General features: G+C 35.1%; 1 protein-coding gene across 2 annotated transcripts in view; it reads right to left on the minus strand.

The window, feature by feature from the left end:
- The window catches only part of PLXDC2 (plexin domain containing 2), a 276,657-nt gene that overhangs the window by 115,455 nt on the left and 148,020 nt on the right, over positions 1 to 13,182 (minus strand). For both annotated transcript variants that reach the window (XM_035319312.1, XM_035319311.1), the window contains one exon: positions 399 to 545. In XM_035319312.1, coding sequence (XP_035175203.1) covers positions 399 to 545 — 147 coding nt within the window. The remainder of the gene's footprint in view (positions 1 to 398; positions 546 to 13,182) is intronic.

The following is a 13,182-nucleotide window of genomic DNA, read 5'->3' on the forward strand; positions in this document are numbered from 1 at the left end:
GGCTTAAAACTTCAGCAGCTTAATCCTCAATCCTGTTCTATTGTTATTGATGTCATTGACAAAATTTCTTCTCACTTTAACAATGCAAGTACTACAACAGTAGTACTGTTTGATAGTTTGAGATCTAACATTAAAAACAGAAATACATTTTAAATATATCTGTAAAGACATCTCCGAAGGACTGTTATATCAGGTACAAAAAAGGCAACGTGGAATCATTTGAATTTCATAGCTTAACTAAAATTCAAAGATGCAGCTTTGTGAACAGTACTCAAAATATTTAGTAAGTACTGTTATATCACTCACTGGAGAGCCAACAGTACTTACTAAAATAGAAATAAAAATAAAAATAAAAATAAATCCATGTCAGTCAAAGAAGAAAAAGCATAACAACTTACTGCTGCTTGCCGATGGGTATTGGAGAGGATCCCATGGATCTTTACTTTGTCTTTCTCCATTTGGTCTATATTGACCCACAAATCCCGGCTAGTAGAGTCATATGGGCCATATGTCCTTGAAGTATAATAATTATGATCTGTATCCTCCTGACATGGGGAGAAAAACATAGCAAAATACAGATTAGAATGGAAGGTAAATCTTAGTTTTATATAAAACTCACACTTGTAATACTGAGTTCTGTTACTCCTGGGAGCAGCAGAAAGGCAAAATTGCAAGTCAACAGTCAACAAAAATACAAACTGCAATTGTGTTGCAGAAGACAGCTCTTCCTCCAACCGCAAGCATTTAGCAAGGCAAATAGTCACCTCGTGCAATCATCTTATATTATAATCATATTTTTTCTCTATCCTCAAATCCTAACCATACAGTGCCTCTAACCACATCAGTAAAATCTATGGCAAAAATGTGTGATGGCTTTCAAGGCAAGATGAACAGTAAGTTCATGTAACAACTACCATGCCATAGCAAAGTGAGGAGCAGTACTCAGAGCCAAGACTTTAAAAATACTTGTACTTTTTAACATTTATAAACATAATTTATTAGAATATCTGATAAGAAAACATCCATAAAATTTCCAATAGTTATAGTCTTACAAGGGTGCTTCATTTTAAATCTCCAGAACACTATTTTATCGTACATTTGCTATTCAGGGAGAGATCAGCACATACGTATTTGCGGAAAGAAATCTTCCTAGTTCTTGCATTCTTTAAAGAGACAGTAGTTGCTGTCATGCCCACATCACAGCAAATTCAGAGGTAAAAATGCATGAATCCTACATGTGTTGTGTGAGACTGTGCTAGCGGTCCATCAAATTCTGCAGCTTGTAGATATCTAGTTCAGTAATTGTGTTCATGGTTCAGATAACAGTCAGAGTCTTGGCAATGTCTGTTTATTTTGGATGACAAAGCTGAGATACCAACACTCAAAATACTCTGTATGACATTCTACTGCAATGTTTACACTCAAAATCATATAAATCACTACCCATTATTTAGCACATAAAGAAATTAATTTTTGAAATCTGATTATTCAAAACTAATTGCATGTTTAAAAATTCAGGTATAGGAGTTTCCAAAAATTTCTATCAATGTCAAAGTTTGTTTGTGCTGAGATTGTGCAAACTACTTAAGAAGTAGTCTCTATATGAAAGGCTAAACATCTAATTTTTAAAAAATACCACTAATGGACAAGTTGAAGAAAGCTATACAAGAATGGATGTAGGAATAGCACTTTTTCTTTATTCTTGTAGGGTACACTTCTGTGGAGAAAAGTAGTTTACAAAGTAAGCCAATGTAAAACTCTTTTTTATTAAAAACAAAACAAAACAACAACAACAACAACAACAAAAGTTGTCCATACAGGGAAAAAGGTGGCTTACAAGCAAGAAAAGAAATAATAATAGTGGCCAAAGTAGAATGAGATTTGCCTGAGATCTATTTTTTATATTTGAGCAGACATGCAGGACAATAATTCTCCTTAATAATTAATATGAATGCAGAAAATTATTTCAGCACTGGTTATTGCCAACTATGACTGCTGAAGAAAAATAAATGTAGGTTAGAAAGAAAAAAACATGTTTTATCTGAGCTATTCATTTCCAATATCTTAGGAATCAACAGAAAGGTAGAGACAATCATACAGACCATACTGATTCCCAAGAGCTGTGGTGGTCTCTACCTTTCCAGATAGCATCTAAGACTGTGAAAGGAAACAAAGGCACTTGGTCTGAGGTTAGAGATGCAACCTCAGATTTCATCTTTAAAGTCTTCCTTTACTTGTCCAAAGTTTTTAACTGTGACATATTTATATCAACAACACTGATAGCTTTTTGCTAAATAGCTACAAGAAATACTGTACTGAGAAGCAGACACTTGTAAAACAGCAAAATAGCAGAAATCTAAATGAAAGTGTTTTAAATTGTAATAAAATTAGAAAATAAACAGTGGCATAGAAAATGGAATACGTAGACTTAGAATTTAGAATTCTCTCCATGATGGAAAATCCCTTTGCTACACCTCCTATACCCAGCAAACAGCATAGGACTCCCTTCAGTACAGGCCATGCTGCCATGCAGACCTGACAGCCCCTCAACACAACCCACTCCCAAGGACATACACAACCCATTCCTACTGTTGTGGTCCTAAGTTGAAAACATATTTGGCAATTCCTTATGTTTTACATAAACTGGTTCATATTCTAGGTTAAATAAATTGACCACAAATCCCATTTCAGCTGGAAATCATTCTGCATTAACAACATTACTGATGCATTTTACTTAAACTGCTGCAGAAAGGATCAGGTTGTTTTCTGCTTGAGGTTTTCTTTTGTTGTACTTTATATGCCAAGATGCCCAGTAAATCTCAGTGACACTTTTGAAACAACTTTTAACAACCTCAGCAGCCGTTGGTTAGTCATACAAATAAACATAATTAAAACTATACTGTCAGGAAGATGACAGAAAAGCCAGCCACCTTACCAAATTATTTTCTTCTTTAATGGTCAACAGAAGCCGTTACTACTGTCATGTATACAAAGGAGGTACAGTAAACGAAAAGGTTTTGACAACATATTTTCCCAGTCTAACTTATCATTCTGACAGTGTTTCCATAGAAATTAAAAGTTACATTTGAAGCACTGCAAAGTCTCAAGGAAAGAGCCCCAATAGACAAAGAAATAATTACCCAAACAGCTTGTTTCAGGTAAACATGCAATGTTTAAACTATGAACAGATATATACATTTTTTTCATCTCCAGTTTTTTATAACTAATAAAAGCAAGGTACTCCAGTTAATTACTAGTAGCTAAGCCACTCCCTCCACAACCAGATAGATCTAAGCCTGAGCCTAGCTGATTGCTCTGTAAGACTGCTTTAAATGAAATTTTGATCCATGCTTAAAGAAAACTCTTCATCTTGCAAGTCAAATACTTAAATTATAGCCCTCAGCTCAATCATCTTTCTCTGTGTATGAGGAATGACTCATATATAAATAGCTACTAAATCTGGCATTAAAAAATATTTCATTTACTGTTTTAATTCAAGTAAAATAACCTGGAATAATTCTGGAATTAAGCAAATTCACTTTTACTTGGATGATAAAAAGAAAAAAAATCTTGCTCTTTGGAAAAGATTCATACCTTCATGCAGATGTATTTTATGAATGAAACATTAAATATATCTATATTGCATCCTATTTCTTCTACTATCTGCAAATTTACTATATAACTAGAAAAAGGAACATGCAGCTAAATAATAATGTTAGCCTGAGCAGCTCATGAGTTCTTAATACAGTGAGGAACCATGACTGTATTTCAAGTCATTGCCTTTGTAGTTTTGAACATGCATTACTACAGAAATGAAATCATTGGATTCTTCCATAAGTTTCCCAGTGATAGAGTAATGCTTTAAGACACCTTTGACTTTTCATTCCATCAGACTTGTTTAAGGGGTTTGGTTGATTGTACCTGCTTCATAATATATTTCTTCAACTGCATATATTCTAAGAAAGAAAAATGTTTTAGAAATTATGCTGGATTTGCATGTAAGGAAATAAATTATTAAAAAAATAATTTTATGGCTATATGACACAGAGAGTTCTACAGATAGGTAGAATTAAATAGAAGAGAATTAAGATTTAATTAAAAAAATAAAATTACATCATCTTGTAATGAAGTAGAAACATATTACCAGAGGAAAGAAAAGGCAGAGAAAACAGAAGACAGGCCCACATGCCCATAACTGCTTTAAGAAACAGCAGAAAAAATATCTAAAGAGCTGACTGTTGAACACAAGTTTTTTTTTTTTTTTTTCCTTGTTGTTGTTGTTTTCTGGGTATTCTTGGGAAATGAGAATTATTTTGCATTGCTTATCTAAAAGCACAGTCCAGCCTAAGTACTGCATATATATAAAATAAGAATCACCTATATCCTATTGACAAATACAGTCTTTAAAGCAATGGATTTTTCTAAAGACTTTGCACCAACTATGGGGATTACTGTTGTCAGCCTTTCAGAGTTTAAGGGGAAAATTTATTAGAAACTTTCTCTTAACTCTAGCCTTTAGGGAAAACTATTTATTTATTTATTTATTTTTACTTGAGGCTAGCTTACTATAGACTGTAAAGAAAAATAATTTCTTACATTTTTCTAAAGAGATATTGTCTGATGACACCTTGAGTATATTACCATATTTTCCCCACTACAACTGATTTTTCTCATGCATGCTGCATGCATACACTATTCATAAAAGCTCAGCACAACTGAAGATCTAGCCTTCTTTAAATTCTTGATGTTCACTATTTGTTGAGTTTATTGAAATCGTATTGTCAGATTTCCATTCAGTCAACACACAATGAAGAAATTCTGAAGGATATGGGGTTATATTTATAGACAGCTAATTTTATCACTGTAAAACAAAGAAGTGGTATTTAATTTTTAACAAAATTCATTATTACTTAAATATTGCTAAAAATCACAGACTAGGCATAATTTTTAATTAAATAAAAGTGCTTCTGGTATTTGCTCCAAAAATTAGTACTGAGGAAATTCATCACCAAATACTATGTTCAGAAAGTCATCTTTAACTCTGAATATAACATGAGCATTTATAGATAAATGGCTTATGAAATTAATCAGACAATTATGTTTTCTAAAAGCTGCATTTCTAGAGTAAAATGGAAACCCTGGAAAGAGAAAAAAGGCAATTACATATTAAAAATAGACCATTTTTTTCAGGGAGAGAACAAATATAATAAAATATAGCTTGGGGAATTTAGAGGAAGGAAATGACCTAGCAATTAAAAGTATTTCCCTAATGAAGAAAAGCAGTTCTGGCAATTCATTTCACAGAAGAAAAAAGGAACACCCTTTCTATCAAAACAAACTAGCAACAAGACTGTCTAGCATGCAGACAACAAAACCAGCTTCCTCAGAACAACTTGTATCCAACCACAATTAATGCTTGTTTCTCTCTCATATTTAATGCTTGTTACTCCCTCTGAATAATTTTGAATTTTTGTTAGAAAATTGATATTACAATTCTGGACATTAGTAGTTGCCACTACCTAAAAGCAGTACAAAGGGGATCACAGAAGTGACAACTGATGTTGGACTCTGGAAGGGGTGAAAGATATCTATGGTCATGCTTTGTGCTACCAAGGCAGTGGAAGCATATGTGTATGGTGTTGCAATTGAATTGTCTCGTGTATTTTCTTTAGAAAGGTACTGAATGAGACAGGGGTGACAAGGATACAAGCAGAATACAGAGAATGTGGCCCCAAGGACATGAGGCAGTTTGGGAAAAGACCATCAGTGCTGAAATGGGGTTGTAATGGAAAGATTAAGATGAGAGAAAATGGGGAAGACATTTAACATGCTGCTTCCATCTAACTGCATTTTAACACAAAGCACTGTAATTATAATCATAGCATAGCAGTGATGAAATTTTACCGGTTTATAGGATCAGATACCTGAAAAGCCCAGAGGAATGAGTCATTTGAAATGGCCTCTCAAAAAGCAAAAGCTCTAATTTCAGTAGATAGGCACCATGAAAACTACTGCATGAAAGTCTTGCAGAGGATATATATAGTGGCTGCTGCTTAGAAAGCTTGATTGTTATGAGTGGTTCTCTGAAGCTCAAAGTACCGATTTCATTTCATAAGTGCTTTGTATCAAGGATAAGCTGTACTGTTCAGTTCCTTAACAAAAGCATTTGTTCTGTATGAATCTCTACTGAGAAAATGTAAAATTTACAAACTGCTTCACTGCTTTCACAATGACAAAGCTACAAACCTTTTTTTTTTTTTTTTTTTTTTTTTAAACAAACAAACTACAACTAAAAAAACACAACAACATCTGATGTGGCAAGTACTTAGGAAATACATATGGGCATAACATATGTCTTCCACATGCACGGCCATTGGGAACATGAAGACAGCCTGCAAACTTTACTGTTGATTACACAAGCATTAGCAAAATCTATTTTGAACAGCTAATACCATGCCTAATGAAGGAGGGAAGCCCAATCAAACAAAAGGGAAAATCCTTTGTCTGCATGCACTGGCATTAAGAACTTCATCTCACAATGTCTTCTCTGAGAATAGACCAATGAGTGCTGTGCAGACTGCTGAAAGCCTGTCCATGTGTGTGCTGGAGTCTTCATTCAGACTATGGGTTTTTCACAGGAGACTGAGTGCCAGTGTGGAGACCAGTTTGCTTAGAACCTCATAGAGGATGTTTTTGTAAACCCTCAATGCCATCAGGTGGGCTCAAACACAAGCACTGAGCTGAAGACTCTTGCTCATGTGTATACAGAAGGCTTTATATGTCTCCACATCAACTTGGAGCTTAAGCTCCAAGATTTTTAAACTACACTTTTCTGTCTGAGTGCCTAACAGCACCTATAATGGAAAGTCATACACTGACAGACAGCCTGGCAAAGAAGGATGCCATAAACCTGTTATTAATCCAAAAAGCCGTTTAGTCTTTCTGGCTTTGTGAAAAGTCAGCTTGGAGCTGTTGCTTTTTTCTTGATATTCTTCTGCTTTTGAAAGGAAGCTTCCCACTTGGGGACAGCTATAAAACTGTCAGCCTATTTAGGGGTCATTACAGAAGTCTTATAAAATGCCTTGGACAGGCTTGTCATAAGAGACAAGCTTCTAAAGAGTAAAAGTCTCTGCAACACCTTACCTAAGAGATGAAGAATAAAAAATAAAAATCAGTGAGTCATGCAAAAAAAATTACAGTAGGCAAATTCTTATTGAGCTATTTTGTTTCCAATTTGCTGTAGCAGGACATTGAGAAATTCTCAAAATAACTTTTAGTAACTGCTATGTACCATCCCCTCCACTGAAAAGAAAATAATGGAAACCATTTTAATAAAATGAGTGTAAAAACACCTAACAACAATTTGATTTTGGTAATTATGAAACATGATATAGTTTATTTTCTCATTTTTAGATACACATAAACAATTAATATGTTCATAGAACTAAAATTCTAAAAATTATCATAAATGGTAATATTCTAAAAATGATCATAAAATTATTTTTTTTAAATGATCATAAATGTTAACATTCTAAAAATGATCATAAATGTTAAAAACATACAAACAAACAAACAAAAAACACTAAATGCTGTGTCTAGACTACAGCACTTCAGTGGTTACAATCCCATGCCTGTCACCAACCCCTAGGGGCTCATGACTCCAGATAGTGCCATAATCACTTTTTTTTTTTTTTTCAAGTTAGTTTTTAAAGAAATAGTATTTTAGTCTTTTAAAGGTTTACTTTTTGTGTGGAATATTAACCAACAACATATTTATAAATGCATATACTCTTTAATATCTTTTTATTTTATTTTGATCCAGATATTACAGCAACTTTAAACTCTCCCTAGCCTATTTCTTCCTCTCGTGCATGTTCAGAAGCTGGGATGGGTAAGTCACCCGTCACCCTTGTCTCCCATCCCTTGTTCCTTCTCAACTGGAAGAGATGACAAGAAAAAAGAACAGCCAAGACCCAGTAGCCCTGAAACGTCACATGAGGAGGGAGGACCTAAATCAGGATGAACAGTGTTATGGTTCTGGACAATTAAGTTAATAGTAGTGAATATAGATTCTAGTTGATCAGAACTTTATGTAGGGCAACAAAGTAAGCTGCCTCCACACTCACTCATGTATGCTGTAATTCCTGAACAGCTAATGACATGTCTTAGGGATCTGTCAAGGCTCACAGCTGAAATCACAAAGCAGTCAGTTGTAAGAACATGTATGACTGATATTAAGTTGATACAGGCAGGAACATGCACTTATTAAAGCAATAGATTTTTTTTTTTTTTTGTCCAGTAAAAGTGAAAAAAAGGAAAAAAGAAAAAAAAAAAAAAAGGAGGGGATAAGGTAGGGTTAAAGCCTAATTTGAAGCTTTTAAGGGTTTCATACATTCATGTCATTCAGCACCAACCTTTGTGGAAGCCATACTGTTCAGCTCAGCTGTGTGCTGTTCAGCATACAGCCAGACAGCAGTATGCTCATCACAGAGGCTGGGAGTTAAAGGACAAACTGTATCACCACAGCTTCTCTCAAGAACACAGTTTCAACAGATTGAAAACAAGACTGGAAGTCAATTTAAGTCACTTTCTATGTTAGCTCTCACATACAACACAATTGAATCTTTAGTTACTAAAACATAGGGCTGGGTGAAATCCACAAAAGTACACTAAATTTCAAAATTACCATTCATGTTTCAGAGAGCATAATAGTGGTATTAAAATGGTTAAGCTGTTGCCCCAGTTTCTACTGCTCTTTGGAAAGATTGCTATTCACTTTGGAAAAGATATGCCTGTTGCTTTATTCGCATGTATTTTTCTATATATCCAGGATATTCCGTACAGCAATGTAGAAAGAATTCAAATGTATGGTTCTAACAGCTGTTCTCACCAGCCACAATTCTTCAAAACTCAGTCACAGAAATGCTGCTTTATCTGATTGTGCAGTGATGCTCAAAACAAAACAAAACAAGAATCCCTTGGGAGCTCTTTAATATAAGTAACCCAACAGTAAGAAAGTGTATTTAAATCAAGATGCTTGATGACTGGACAGTTAATTCCAAATCACAAGTCAATACTTTTGCAAAACATCAAGATACAAAGAAGCTTTCTTTAGGATCTGGGCTATTGTTATTTTCCTGGGGGGAGGGGGTGGGGAGGGGGGGGGGGTGGAGGGAGGTGGATGCTCTGAGAACTTCGCAACTACCCAGGCAAGATCAAGATGCTAAATAACTTTCATCTTCTGTCTCTGAAAATATATACTGCCTTCATATTTACTCACTGTCCAGCTGATCCAATATTCACAAATATTTCAAAATGTTATTTTGATAGATTTTTTTTTTTTCTTATGTGGGATGTGGGTGTTATTTGCAACTCTATTTAGCTCTTTAAGGGTAAAATGATTCAACTACTCAACTCCCCCTGCCCCTGAAATCAGATATTTTTTTTTTGGGGGGGGGGGAGGGGTGGTGGTGGCAGGAGGTGGAGGTGGTGGTGGCAGGAGTCTTAACATTTGACCAGAAATGTGTGATTTTTAATTTCTCTTATATAATTTGTTGTTGATAGATCTGGAAAAAAAAAAAAAAAAAAAAAAAAAGCAGATAAACAAAATATCTTGGCCATCTCACTTCAGATTTCAACAAATAAATGGGTAGCTGAGCAGGGTGGTCTTCAGTTGAGAGGTTAAATATTTCACTACAGCTGTGCGCTTAAGAGAGAGGTTTCTAAGCTCTTGCTTTTAGTACTGCAGACCTATTAAAAGTTGTCAATGCAGGTTTGTCTGCTCAGCTCACCATACTTTCAAGTCTACTTTAGAGCAAGTTCAAGAAACAACTAGACGGTACTGCATGTACTGACCAGGGTTGAGACGAAGTTGCCTGAGCATAGGAGAAACCTGGGACCATTCTAGTCTTGCAGATACAGTACAACACATATTAGAACACCTGTATCCTACATGAGAAGCAAGAGACCATCCAGCATAACCACACTGCCAAAAGTATTACCAGACACTTACAGCTAGGTAGCTGAATTTCACCTTAAATTCCCACAGTCTGTGATGAGATAGCCTACCTCACATGCAAGAACTTCCACATACCTCATTTACCCCAAATGTACATATACTGTAGTATTTTAACTGGAGAGCTTAATTTCACTTTCAATTTCCATATTAACGACTTTTTTTTAAAAAATAAAACCTTTTGTAAAGAAAACCTTTTGTACAGACTTTCACAACAATCACAGTAGCCTAGTATTTTGTAGAAATTTGTGGACATTATTAGAGGAATATGCAGATGTGTATTACCCTTCCCTGAATATTCTTGTAAGAAGAAAAACTCTACACCATATTTAACAAATAGGTTTGATTTAGAAGGTAAAGTAGTATGATGCCTGACATCTGCCATGATCATAATATTCACAAAAGGAAAACAATATTTTATACATTATTAATGACTAAATTATAAGCTCAAACTTTCTGCTTCCACTGAAAAACAAATAAACCATTTTGTCACGTCTTCTATTAGCATAACTGTAGTCCAGATGTATAGCACAGGAATTAAATTTTCCATAGAGTGAGAATTCACAAGCTAAGACACTATTCATCTGCATAGTCATCAACTGTATACCTAAGAATTGGGTTTTCATTTTCTAAAGAAGTAAGGAATTTTGAGGCACTTGCTCATAACTATGAAGGGAAGATGTTTCAAACATCTTCACCAAACTTGTTAAAAAACATTCAGGTACACTCTGCAGTAAGCACCAGACAGGCTGCTGATGTGTGGAAGTGGCATTGACAGCCTGCTCCTGCAAATGGCTAAACTTAGTGGCGGCACTTGGGGGACAGATTCTGACTGTTCTGACACTGGAATGCACTTTTCCTCTCACACACCAAGAAAGATGCACCACACTCTACCTGAGGTAAGAAGAATGCAAGAAAGCAACTTGCTTTGCTGTCTGTACTGAAGTAAAAAGGAAATACCTATGTGAGATCACAGCATTTTATCTCTCATGGCATTTTACAGCTCTGCTTTTATGAATCAGACAGACAGTATTTCCTTCTGCAATTTTTTCCCCTTCCTACGTGCATTATTGAGGATTACTATAAGAGCAATGTTTTCAATTATTGACAAAATTTTCATAGGAACTTTTGAAAAATCATGCAGCTTGATACAAATGGATGAAGCAAAACTCCGGTAACCCTGACACATCTCTTTACTTCTTTCGAATGTTGTACCACTAAAGAGTACGGTGAATGCATGTGAAAGTTTACTGTTCTTCCTCTCTCACCCCCATTATTCACATTGCCATTTGCTACAGACCCTACTGACTCTCCAAAATCTACATTATCAGTTTTGTTCTACAAATGAATACTTTTTTTTTTTTTTTTTCTTACTGATGGACTGTGAAAAGCTAGACATGCACATGGATACATCCCAATGTTACAGAAGAAAAAAAAATAGAAATCTGTGATTTTCATTACTTATAAACTTCTGTATATGAAATATAGTAGCTATTAAGAGAGTCTCTTCAGCTGACAACATTAATCTAAATTTTTTTTGAAGGACAAATGCACAGTTTATAAACATAACTTTCTTAACATCGATCCTCCACTTGATATGAATTTTGAGTTTGAGGTTTATTTATTTATTTTTAAGAAAAAAGCCATCTAACTCATTCATACACCATGAAGGGAGGCCATTGCCTTCCTGATATATGCTGAAAGCTCTCATGTTACAATTACTGTAATTTACACACAGTCAAGGGAAGTGTCTGACCAAATTTGAAATGATGTACCATTCCACTTACATGCCAAGTGGTTACTGTTTTGGGATAACAGATAATTGACTCTCTCGTATAACAAAAACATGAAAGACTTTCAGAGCAGTACAGAGTAATCCATCAATGTCAGCAGGATTCCTAAAGCTTTGAAAATCTATCCCTAAGGACTGCTGTTATCCAAACTGGAATTACATGGCTTACTATAACAACTTTTTACTTACCTACCCAAGTTCCCCTACACTAACAACTCAGTAATGTATTTGCCCTCACGTCCTGCTCCAGACTGGGTATGGAGAAATATATGTATATATATATAGGTAGCTATATTTGCTACATGTTGTATATACATGTCAGGGCTGTTTGCTTTGTAGGGGTTGAAATGAACATTGCCCTCTGCTTTTTGCATGACTGGATTGATACAACCCTCTCCAACCCCCCAACCCCTACCCAACCCCTCCCTCTCCCCTACCAATTTTTTTATTTATTTTTACATTTGTCATCTCCCTTGTGAAGGCACTCCAAGGTGAAGATGGTCAGAAAGGAAGTGATTGGAGAGATGTCCCAGTGTTCACAGCTACACTAATATTCAGCTTCCACTAGCTGTACATGTTTTCACCCAACTTCTGTAAGCAAGGACTGAGATGTATGTCTGAAATAATTAAGTCAGGACAAAAAAAAAAAAAAAAAAGGAAAAAAAAAGTTCTGTTGTTGACACCTCTCAAAACTCTTTTCAGTCATGAGCTCAGTGATTCTGGAGTAGTTGTAATGTGGTTTAGGAACTTGGAGATTAAGAAGTATGTGGAAATGTAAAATATTATCATCAAGAAAGTTCAAACCAGATTCCATTAAATTCCAAATCCCATCTCCTTTCTTAGTGTAAAAATTCATTATCATCAGCATGTTAAATTAAATATTTCATGTGCCAATATAGCTAAGCATATGGAAATGAACCCAGGATTACCATGGAGAACTGTGAATTCCCTTACTTGGGAGTGGGGAAACTTCTTTCAATTTCTCTAATTTTTTTCACCTCCTTGGAAGTTTAAAAGAAATAGAGAATGCATCTTCTCTTCAGTCTTAATCTTTTTATTTTTCGGCTATATTTGAGTTAGTAGTAGAATCATTACCTCTTGAGTTAAGATTGAGAATAATGAAAATGTTGATAAGCTCATTTCTTTAACACTTCTTTCAGGGTTGGTAATGAATTCAGTCCAGCAAGACTGTAGCAAGATCCAGTAAGTTTAAGTGCCAAGATTGCCTTGATGACAGTGACATACTGGTCAGCTAGAAAGTATGACATCACTGGTGGAAAACTCAACTGAACAAGTGGAAGTGGAAAAAGGAGTCTTATTCCACTCCTACAGAGAAGTCTCAAATGCTGTAGAACCTGATGGTTATTATATTGGT

This window comes from Oxyura jamaicensis, chromosome 2, assembly GCF_011077185.1.
Source record: "Oxyura jamaicensis isolate SHBP4307 breed ruddy duck chromosome 2, BPBGC_Ojam_1.0, whole genome shotgun sequence".
NCBI classification, from domain to species: domain Eukaryota; kingdom Metazoa; phylum Chordata; class Aves; order Anseriformes; family Anatidae; genus Oxyura; species Oxyura jamaicensis.